Source organism: Lonchura striata, chromosome 15 (assembly GCF_046129695.1).
Source record: "Lonchura striata isolate bLonStr1 chromosome 15, bLonStr1.mat, whole genome shotgun sequence".
Classification (NCBI taxonomy): Eukaryota; Metazoa; Chordata; class Aves; order Passeriformes; family Estrildidae; genus Lonchura; species Lonchura striata.
Window position 1 is genome coordinate 15,999,969 of NC_134617.1, and position 11,149 is coordinate 16,011,117.

Here is an 11,149-nt window from a genome sequence, read left to right on the forward strand (position 1 = left end):
CCTCTGTGGGACAGCCAGAGGATAATGTTGGGATATTAATGGATCCAGGATTTCACTCTGGACCTGCACTGGGTTGTTTTATGCAATGTGAGTGAGGGGATTGCCCAGCAATGCTCATTCTGTGCCTTTGCTGTGAGTTTTAGCTGCAGGGACTCAATTTTTCATAGAGGGCATGTGCCAGGTACCAAATATTTTGAGAAGTGCCAGTGAAATGTGCCCAGATATCTTATTTATGGAAGGAGGAGAGAAAAATTCTGGTTTTTCTCATTAGGAGAGCAACACCCCCATCCTCCAGCCCCTTTTTAGAGGAGGAGTTTTCTGTGATCTCTTGACCCTTTCCTTGCACCTTCCCTGGTTTCTGCAGCCTCTGGGGCAGAGTCTCACTGGCAGGTCAGCTTCTTCCCTGTTAAACCTCCCAGGTGGTTCTGTCCTCTCCCTGCAAGCCACAAACGGACCCCAGGGGAAATATTTCCCACCAGAGTGTGACTCTGCTCTGCATCATGAAGCACTTGCAGGAGGAGAATTAAGGCTGCCTGGACAATCCTGATTTTGGCATTTCCTAACCTTTGAACCCTGTAATCCTATTTAGGTGTTTCTTAACATAATTATTCAGCAGTTTGATGTAGTAATTTTGGTTTTTATAGTCCAGTGAAGGTTGAAGTCCCTGTGTGGCAGGGTAGGAGATCATGGGGGTGGCACCACGACCACAGAATCTGTTATATGGGGGTTGAATTTGTTTTGCTGGGTGTCACAGGGAAGCCGTGGGGCGATGGGGATTTTGGGAGCCCTCAGTGTGTTGCTGAGCCCTGCAGGGACACGCTCAGTGTCCAGGAACATCCATCTGGGTGCTCTGCCTGCCGTTGCTGTGGCAATGTGGCCGCTGTGACTGCAGCAGGGAGGTGGCTCCTCCAGCTCTGGCACACGTGGGAAAACACATCCCCTGGGAGCAGGGAAAAGGGAAAACACATCCCCTGGGAGTGGGGAAAAGTGAAAACATCCCCCGGGAGAGGGGAAAAGGGAAAACACATCCCCTGGGAGCAGGGAAAAGGGAAAACACATCCCCTGGGAGTGAGGAAAAGGGAAAACACATCCCCTGGGAGTGAGGAAAAGGGAAAACATCCCCTTGGAGTGGGGAAAAGGGAAAACACATCCCCTGGGAGTGGGGAAAAGGAAAACAAATCCCCTGGGAGTGGGGAAAAGGAAAACAAATCCCCTGGGAGCTGGGAAAAAGGGAAACACATCCCCTGGGAGCAGGGAAAAAGAAGATCAGATCCCCTGGGAGTGGAGAAAAGGGAAACACATCCCCTGGGAGTGGAGAAAAGGGAAAACATCCCCTGGGAGCTGGGAAAAGGAGAACACATCCCCTGGGAGCGGGGAAAGCTCCCCAGCCCCAGCTGTGCTGGCCATGCTGAGCCTGGTGCGTTGATCTGTCCCCATCCCTCCCTGGCTGGGGCTGGGGTCCCTCGGCAGGGGCTGGGAACGTTTGGAGCTCTGGAGCGCTGGGATACCCCGCAGGGGCTGGGGGCTGATCCGCGAGTGCAGCGGGGGCTGGCAGCCCGTTCCCTTCAGGGCGAGCTGTGTGTGCTCAGCGCAGGGGCAGAGCCAGCGGGGCGGGAGGGGCCGGGGGATGCTGGAGTTGGAGTGTTCCATCTCCGGAGCCCCGGAGGAGCCCGTCTGTGCGCTGGCCCAGCCCGGCAGCTCCGGGGATGTAGGGCAGAGCGGGTGCTGCTCCCTCTTGCCCCGGGAGCCGCAGCCACCACGTCGGTGGGCAGTGCCGGGTCGGGCTCCGCTAGCGGGAGCCATCTGGAGCGAGGGTGGGAAGTTTGGGAAGCCATCTGGCTGGGTGTTGTAGTGCGAGGATTGGTCCCGCGCCGTCTGGCTGGGTGTTGCAGCGCTCCCGCAAGCCCGCACGGGAGGGATGCGGGAGCTGCGGCTGCCCGGGGCTGCGGGGAGCTCTGCAGGGACACTGCTGAGCTCTGGGCTTGGCCATATGGGCCAGGAATGGGTGAGGAGATGTGGGAGGGATCCTGCATCCAAAGGGTGTCCTGGGGGATCATCCAGGCGGGGATTGTCCCGCTCTGCTCTGGGCTGGAGTGGTCTCACCGTGAGTTCTGAGACAGTTTCGGGTGCCACAGCATCAGCGAGCCAGAGCTGCTCCAGGGTGTCCAGAGGAGGGGCTGGGGCTGGGGAAGGCTCTGCGGCCCCACCCGGGCAGGGCTGAGGGCACCGGGCTGGTTCAGCTGCAGCAGAGGAGCCGAGGGCAGAGCTCAGGGAAGGAGGGAACGGCTGCAGGGGGAGCTTTGGGATGGACACCAGGGAAAGGCTCTTCCCCCAGAGGTGCTGGCACTGCCCAGGCTCCCCAGGGAATGGGCACGGCCCGAGGCTGCCAGAGCTCCAGGAGCCTTTGGGCACAGGGATGCACAGGGGGATTGCTGGGGGGTCTGGGCAGGGACAGGGGCTGGACTGGATGACCCTTGTGGGTCCCTTCAGCTCAAGATATTCCATGACTCCTTGCTGGGATAATGCCCTGGCTGTGCCCCCCTCATTTGGGTACCGTGAAGGGGGACTTTGTCTCTGGCCTTGAGAAGGAGATCCTGGCTCCAGAGGCACCTGCAGCACAGCTCCCCTCGCCCAACAGCCCTGACAAGGGGAAAACGTGTTGGGAATGAGGCACGGAGCTCCTGTTCCCTGCAGGAAGCTCCTGCTGGGCTGGGCTGGGCTGGAATGGGCTGGGCTGGGCTGGAATGGGATGGGCTGGGCTGGAATGGGATGGGATGGGATGGGATGGGATGGGATGGGATGGGATGGGATGGGATGGGATGGGATAGGATAGGATATAGGATAGGATAGGATATAGGATAGGATAGGATAGGATAGGATAGGATTAGGATAGGATAGGATAGGATAGGATAGGATTAGGATAGGATAGGATAGGATAGGATAGGATAGGATAGGATAGGATAGGATAGGATAGGATAGGATAGGATAGGATAGGATAGGATAGGATAGGATAGGATAGGATAGGATAGGATAGGATAGGATAGGATAGGATAGGATAGGATAGGATAGGATAGGATAGGATAGGATAGGATAGCAATGGGGCTAGCCAGTGTAAGAACATGGGATGTTGGGCTGCACAATCCCAGCTGTTCCTAAGGGTGTCTGAGGAGGGAGGGGAGCAGCAGCACTGGTGCCTGGAGGAAGCAGCTCCGCAGGGAAGTGGTATCTGGAGGGAGCAGCGCTGTAAAACATGGAACCTGGGGGAGATGGCTCCATGCAGCAGCGCTGCCTGCAGGGAAGGCAGCAGCGGGGGGAGGCAGCACCTGGAGGCAGCAGCAGCACAGAACGTGGCACCTGCAGGACGTGGCACCCTGGGGGAGCCGTACCTGAGGCAGCAGTGCCGTGGGGGATGGCACTTCCCGGGAATGGCACTGTGGGGAATGGCACCTGGAGGGAGCAGCGCTGTGGGAGAGCTGTGCCTTCGGGAGTGCGCCGTGGGGGACACACCTGGGGGGACACACCTGGGGGGACACACCTGGGGGGACACAGCTGTGGGAGTGGCGCTGCGGGAGAGTGGCGCCCGTGGAGAACACTGGCACGGCAGGATGGGGCCTGGCAGCAGCTCTGCCATGGGCAGCAGGGAGCAGGATTCCTGGGAATGGTTCCTGGAGGAGCCATGGTGCAGGAGAGCAGCACCAGGAATGGTGAAATAGGGAATGGTGCTGACTGCCAGGAGCTGTGGGGCGGGAAGGGGGTCCTTGTTGCACAGGGAGGGGGGACAGTGCTGCTGGGAGCTGATGTCATGGGGGGCCACCGCTGTCAGGGACATCCCAGAGGGGTCTGCAGAGCCCTGAGGAGAGGAGGCTTTTCCAGCATGGAAAGCTGCCTCTCCTGGGAGCACTGCCCCTTTCCCTGGCTCAGGACAGACCTTTGGGACCCCTGGCACCCCGGGGTGCAGTGTGGGCCCTGCTCTGTCCCTCTGTCCCCAGGGCCAGCACAGGTCAGGCCTTTGGGGCTCTGCTTTTGGGGCAGCTGGCTGGAATGAGTTCTCCCCAGGGAGGGAAAAAGGCTCTTTCTGATCCCAGCTTAGGGAAAGCATCTGGTTTTCCTCCCAGCTGCTCTCCCCACACTCCCCTTCCCAATTTCCCCACGCCACGGAGCCTCTCCAGTCCCTCCTGGCATGCTGTGCTTCCCTCCTCCCCTTTCCTGGGCTTCTCTGCATCCTCTGCCATGCTCTGCTCTGTCACAGCCCCACTGCCTCCCCTCCCAGAGCTGCTCCAGCACTTCCCCTCCCTTCCAAGACTTCTCCTGTGCTGCATCATCCATCCCTGCTCTCCCTGCACTGACGCAAGTGGAAGACACAGGAGGACCAAAACAGGCTGGGGATAAAAACCAGGCTGGCATAAAAAACGTGCTCAGGGCTGGCTCTCAGCCTCTGCCTGGAGCTCCCAGGCTTGCAGAGGGCCAGGCAACCTCTGCCCGTCTCCTGCAGGAGATGGAAGTGCTGCTGGCTGAGGCTGCTGCTTTTCTCTTGTTCCCAGAGTGCCCCAGAGCTTTGCTGGAATCCCCCAGTGAGGTTTTGGAGCCCTGTGACGGGATGAGCTCCTGCCCTGGGTGGGGAGCGAGGGAGACAGGAATAATTAGCAGCAGCGCCAATTTGTGCCTCTTCCCAAAAAGCCAGCCTGGCATCTCTGAGGGTGTCCTGGTGGAAAACCCAACCATGCCCCCCAAGAAACCAGAGGGATCCGACTTTTCCTGCCCTGGGTTCATCCCTAAGGAGGAGAGTGCCCCGAGGCAGCTGACAAGGGGATGCCAAAAAGAGGCAAAGCTGCAGGAAGCAGGGAGCCAGGAGGATGGGAGGGTTGTGAATGCCCAAGCAACCACTTCCCTGCCTGGGAAGCACAGTCTGGTGGCCTGGAATAACCAGGATGGGCCAAAGCTCAGGAAAACAGAGCAGCTGCACAAAGCTTTACTTTGTGTGCCCAGGACACCCTGATACGAGAGAGGGCGTGGCCGTGCTCTTCATCCCTGGGGATGTTGTCACATTCTCAGAGGCACAAAAGTGTATTTTGGGTGGAGGAGGACAATCCCGAGTACCCTTTGTGCACCCCGAGGTGTGAGCCTGCCTCCTCACCACCCCACAAAACTGGGGAAAGTCTGCGGGCAAAATTCCCACTAAGGAGGGATTTGTCTTTGTCTGGTGCCACATCGGAGTCCCTGAGCCACCAGCATGTGCTGGGAATTAGGCCATGAAGTCGTGTTTTCCCTCAGTCCCAGCTATTCAGGAATTCCACCCTGCCCCGTTCCGGGCTCATGGCACAGGATCCGCTCCTCAGCAGCTCCGCGAGTGAGGGGACAACGCTGGAAAAGGCTTCAGTGCCAGGAGCAGACAATGGGTAGAGCAGAATAAAAGATCCTGAACACAGCGTTCCTGCTTGATCCTGCCATTCCCAAGCTGCTGCTGGCACGAGGAAATCTCCGTAGCTTTGTTCCCTGCAGAGGTGGATTTTATTGCAGTCCTGCCAGTCCCCTCTGCGGGCTCGGCAAAGCTCCTTCTGCCCCAGGAAGAGGGGATGGCTCCCGTCCACTCCCCTGGGAGCACAGAGCACCAGGGCCTTCCTGCAAGGGGAAAGGATGTCCAGGAGGAAAGTTGATGAGGAAAGGATGGCGATAATTCCTCATGGACACAAGGGAAAGACCACAGAACACAGTGCCCAAGCCATTGCGTGGCCGCTGGAGCATCCTGTGCTCTTGAGAGGAAAACCTGGTGGATCCTCTTGGATTCAGATTCCATTCTCTGCTTCTGCTTACCCAGAGTAGGGATGAAACGGAGCCGTTGTGCCAGTGGTTTTGTGTCTCACGTGGGAGAGAGAATGGAGGCGATTCGCCGGGAAATGGGGAGCCCCAGGGACGCCCCGGCCAAGCTGCGCTCTCGTGCTGCCCGTGCCACCGCCGTGTCCCCTGGGCTGCTTTTGTGCTGCTGCTTTCTGTCCCCGCAGTGTGAGCATGGCTGTCCCCCGCACCGTGAGCAGGGCGGAGCATCCTGCTGGGATGAATCCCAGTGTGGATCCGTGTGTGTCCACGTGTGTGCGTGTCTGTGTGTGTATCCGTGTGTGTGTATTCTGTGTGTGTCCATGTGTGTATCCATGTGTGTGTATCCCTGATTGTGTATCCCTGTGTGTATCCCTGTGTGTGTATCCCTGATTGTGTATCCCTGTGTGTATCCATGTGTGTGTATCCATGTGTGTGTATCCCTGTGTGTATCCATGTGTGTATCCGTGTGTGTGTATTCTGTGTGTATCCATGTGTGTGTATCCCTGATTGTGTATCCGTGTATGTGTATCCATGTCTGTATCCATATGTGTGTATCCCTGTGTGTGTATCCAGGTATGTATCCATGTGTGTGTATCCCTGATTGTGTATCCGTGTGTGTGTATCCATGTCTGTATCCGTATGTGTGTATCCATGTGTGTGTATCCGTGTATGTTGTCCATGTGTATATATCTGTGTGTGTCCCTTTGTGTGTATCTCTGTGTGTTTATCCGTGTGTGGATCCATGTGTGTGTACCCCTGTTTGTATCCATGTGTGTATCCCTGCATGTATCCATGTGTGTATCCATGTGTGTGTCCATGTGTGTGCATCCCTGTGTGTGTATCCATGTGTGTGTATCCCTGCATGTATCCATGTGTGTATCCCTGTGTGTATCCATGTATGTGTCCATGTGTGTATCCATGTGTGTGTCCCTGTGTATATCCATATGTGTATCCATGTATGTGTCCATGTGTGTATCCATGTGTGTGCATCCCTGTGTGTATTCATGTGTGTGTATCCCTGTGTGTATCCATGTGTGTATCCATGTGTGTGTATCCATGTGTGTGTCCATGTGTGTGTATCCCTGTGTGTATCCATGTCTGTATCTGTGTATGTGTCTATGTGTGTGTCCATGTGTGTATCCCTGTGTATATCCATGTGTGTATTCATGTGTGTGTCCGTGTGTGTGTATCCATGTCTGTATCCGTGTGTGTATCCATGTGTGTGTATCCCTGTGTGTATCCATGTCTATATCCATGCATGTGTCCATGTCTGTATCCGTGTGTGTCCATGTGTGTACCCTGTGTGTATCCGTGTGTGTGTCCATGTCTGTATCCGTGTGTGTATCCATGTGTGTGTATCCCTGTGTGTATCCATGTCTATATCCATGCATGTGTCCATGTATGTATCCCTGTGTGTCCCTGTGTGTATCCCTGTGTGTACCCTGTGTGTATCCGTGTGTGTGTCCATGTGTGTATCCCTGTGTGTATTCGTGTGTGTGTCCATGTGTGTACCCTGTGTGTATCCATGTGTGTGTCCATGTCTGTATCCGTGTGTGTGTCCATGTGTGTATCCGTTTGTATCCCTGTGTATATCCCTGTGTGTATCCCTGTGTGTACCCTGTGTGTATCCATGTGTGTGTATCCGTGTGTATGTCCATGTGTGTATCCCTGTGTGTACCCTGTGTGTATCCGTGTGTGTGTCCATGTCTGTATCCATGTGTGTATCTGTGTGTGTGTCCATGTCTGTATCCATGTGTGTATCCCTGTGTGTACCCTGTGTGTATCCGTGTGTGTGTCCATGTCTGTATCCGTGTGTGTATCCGTGTGTGTGTCCATGTCTGTATCCATGTGTGTATCCACGTGTGTGTATCCGTGTCTGTATCCGTGTGTGTATCCCTGTGTGTACCCTGTGCACAGCCCCAGCCGCTCTGCGTGCCCGGGTTTCTGGTCTCCACCCCGGTGGGCTCCAGCAGCCCGCTGTGAGTGCCGCCAGGGCCGGTGGGCTCCAGGGAGGATGAGGATGCAGCCGGAGCCAGGAGCGAGGCAGGAGCCGTGGTGGCCGCGCGGCCTCCAGGCGGCCGGAGCAGGGCCGGGAGAGGCCAGGAGGCAGCGGGGAGAGGGCTCGGGGTGGCCGAGGTGACGGGGTGTGGAGGCCGGGGCTGTGCACTGATGTGACGCTGTCGTCCTTTTTCTGCCCCTCATCAGAGTCCCCTGAGCGGAGCAGGCTGTGAAGGGGGGCTGCCATCAGGTATGTCCGTGTGGCTCCCGCCAGGATATCCCAGCTGCCAGGGGAGCCCCCGTGGGTGCCAGGGATGGAAGATGGGCACAGGCCCCAGGGGGAAAACCGGGATGCCTCAGCCCCCCGCCGAGGCTTTGGGGAGCGTCACTGGGGGCTGGTTTAGGGCAAGACGTGCTCACACAGTTGTTGGCTGCTGACTTCACCCTTCATCCATGCCGGTGTCACGCATTCCCAGCATTGTCTGCAGCCTTCTCCTGCGTCCTGTGTGTGAAAGCTGTGCCAGGGTGACTCGGGTGTGTGGCAGTCCCAAACTGGTGGCAGGAGGGAGTGTTGGCCAGGGCATAAACCCCACCATGGTGAACTAGTTTGCTTCCTCCCAGAGCTCAGGACGTGCCTGAGGGTCCACCCTGCCTTTGGGATGAGGCAATTGTGTGGACCATGTGTGTCCCACGGGAAGGGGGTGCCCCACAGGTCCCCAGAGCTCCTTAGCATCTCCCTCCATCACCCTGTCAGTGGAGAGAACTCTGTGGTGGTGGGGACATGGAGAAGATTTTTGGGAACCACTGGGACATCCGAAAGTCCAAGCAGCCTCAAGGTCGTGAGCAGCCCCTGGTTCCACCCCAGCATCAGCACCAGGCTGGATCTGCTTGTGGCAGCAGGCAGTGATGTGTCCCGGGACACTCTGGGCTGTGCCGAATTGGGGCCGAAATCAGGGACTGGCTTGCGACTGGGGTGGCTCTGGGAGGGACACTCAGCTCTGCATGGAAGTGCCAAATTTCAGCCCCAGAAGCCTCATGACAGGAGCTGCCTGTGCCAAGGACACCTGGACAAGGCTCAGGGACACCGGGGGCAGGGGGTGGCTGGTGTGTGAGGACACCAGTACGTGAATTGGTCTAACTGGTGCTGTGCCAGGAGCAGGGAGCTGTGGTGCCCTGGGGTGCTGGGCTCCCTCGGGGGCAGGGGTTTGGTGCACAGGGCACCCCTGGCATCTCCACAGGGCACCCCACGGCATCTCCAGCCTTTCTCAGGGTGGGCATGGCTCTCAGTGTGCTTGGAGATTTCAAGCTCCACATGAGACCAGGACTTCTGGCTGGGCTTGTGGCTCCTGCTGAGGGTGCCAGGGGAGGCTAGAATGTGGTCTGGAATGCCCAGTGGGAGCAGGGCAGGGATGCCCAAGGATGCTGCCCAGGACACATGGCTGTGCCTCGGGGCTGAATCCAGGGCAGTTCTGTCTCTGCACAGTGATGCCATCGGTGGTGCCCAATGGGAATTTCTGGAGCTTAGCAGGTTCCAGGTTGTGCCTAAACTTCTGGGATCAAGCCTGGTGTGGCAGCGTGTGTCCTGCTGTGCAAATCCAAGCTGTGGAGTCTCTCTGTGCAATTCTCGTCTCCAGAGGGGCTCAAGGAGCTCTGCCCTGTGCTCTGCCTCCTGTTTCTCTGTGGCTTTGGGTCTCCCTCCCTGCTCTGCTTTGCTCACATTTTTTTGTCCATGGGTCTGGCTCCTGGGATGTCTATGTGTCCACCTCTTGGGGTGTCTGTGGGTCCAGCTCCTGGGGTATCTGTGAGTCTGGCTGTCCCTCCCAGTGTGGATAGGATGGGGATGTCCAGTCCCTGCTCCTCATTCCTGCATCCCGCGGCAGGGTTCCTAAGGCACGGTACCTGAGGCAGGATTCCTGAGCCAGGGTTCCTGAAGCGGGATTCCCGAGCCAGGGTACTCAAGGCAGGGTTCCTGAGCCGGGGTTCCCAAGGTGGGGTACCCAAGGTGAGGTTCCTGAGGCAGGGCACCCGAGGCAGGATTCCTGAGGTGGGATTCCCGAGCTGGGCGTTGCCAGGGCAGGGTTCCCAAGGCAGGGTACCCGAGGCAAGGTTCCGGAGCTGCGGTTCCCAAAGCAGGGTTCCTGAGGCTGGGTTCCCAAAGCAGGGTTCCCGAGGCTGGGTTCCCGAGCCGGGGTTTTGGGGGGTAACACCGCTGTCCCTTGTTCCCCGCAGATCTCCGGCCTCTGCCTGATGTAGCCATGACTGGGACCTGCACCCGGGAGTGCACAGAGTTCGGCCACTCCGACACCTGCTGGATGCCTGGCCAGTCCTCCCCCAGCCGCAGGCCCAAGAACGCCCTCAAACTCTCCACTTTTGTGCCTTACCAAGACAGAGGGAGTCAAGAGCAAGTCGGGAACGGCAGCCCCAGACTGTCGGAAGAGCGCAGCACCAAAATGGCCAACCTCCGCCTGCTCCCCACGTACAGTGCCTTCTCCAATAGTAGCCATGAGCCCTGCAAGGACTCTCCCATGGAGGAAATTCCTCTCACCCAGACCTCGGACTTCCAGCCAGCCACCACCCCCTCGGCCCAGACCACCAAGAGGGAGATCTACCTGTGAGGCTGGGCGTGAGGGGCAGGGAGCAGAGGCCAGAGGAACATTTTCCACTTCGATGCTTTATGGCTCCGGCAGCTTCTCCAGGCAGGGGGCTCTGCGGGGAGCAGGGCAGGGCGAGGCAGGGATGAGAGGAGCGCCTTTTTAACCCCATGTTCCCCGGGGCTGGGGGTGGGTGGGGAGGGTGAAAAGCATCCCAACCCCGATTGCCGAGCATCCCGAACTGCTGCCGGGGAGGGCTGGGCAGGCTCCTGGTGCGGAGTGCACGGAGAAGGGAGAGAAGGGCTTACGTACCAAAGGTCCACGCAGAGCTGGTGGAGTTCCTGGGGCATAGGACGAGGAGTGTCCCCGAGCATGGGGAGCCAGCTGCCTGTCTCTTTGCTGTAGACTCCTGTAAATACGAATCTTATAGGAATGACATTCAAGTCCTGCCTGATCGCAACTTTTTATTGTCCTTGAAAAAAAAAAAAAAAAAAAAAGACGTTTAAAGAGAAAACAAAACAAAACAAAAAACGCAGAGAAAAAAAAAAAAAGAGGAAAAACAAAAAAAAAAGAGGAAAAAAAAAACCCACAGGGAGCAAGTTCCAGCTTTGAATGGTTTCCTGCGTGGAAGAGCCCCTGGGAGCGCAGCGTCCAGCCCGCACTCGTGTTCTATATTGTAAATAGAAATGTGATCAGTCCCTGAAACAGCAGCTGGGGAGCTGGAGGAGAGGGGCAGCATCCTGGCT

At 57.4% G+C, this 11,149-nt stretch overlaps 1 protein-coding gene across 4 annotated transcripts in view; it reads left to right on the forward strand.

The window, feature by feature from the left end:
- The window catches only part of PCDH1 (protocadherin 1), a 55,680-nt gene extending 44,804 nt beyond the window's left edge, over positions 1-10,876 (forward strand). For 3 of the 4 annotated variants that reach the window (XM_031506048.2, XM_031506047.2, XM_031506049.2), the window contains exon 5: positions 10,042-10,876. In XM_031506048.2, the coding sequence (XP_031361908.1) occupies positions 10,042-10,427 (386 nt within the window). In that variant the 3' untranslated portion in view covers positions 10,428-10,876. Of the gene's footprint in view, positions 1-8,019; positions 8,063-10,041 lie in introns of all 4 variants that reach the window. The other variant, XM_031506050.2, reaches the window with a different exon arrangement.
- Positions 10,877-11,149: the final 273 nt, after the last annotated feature.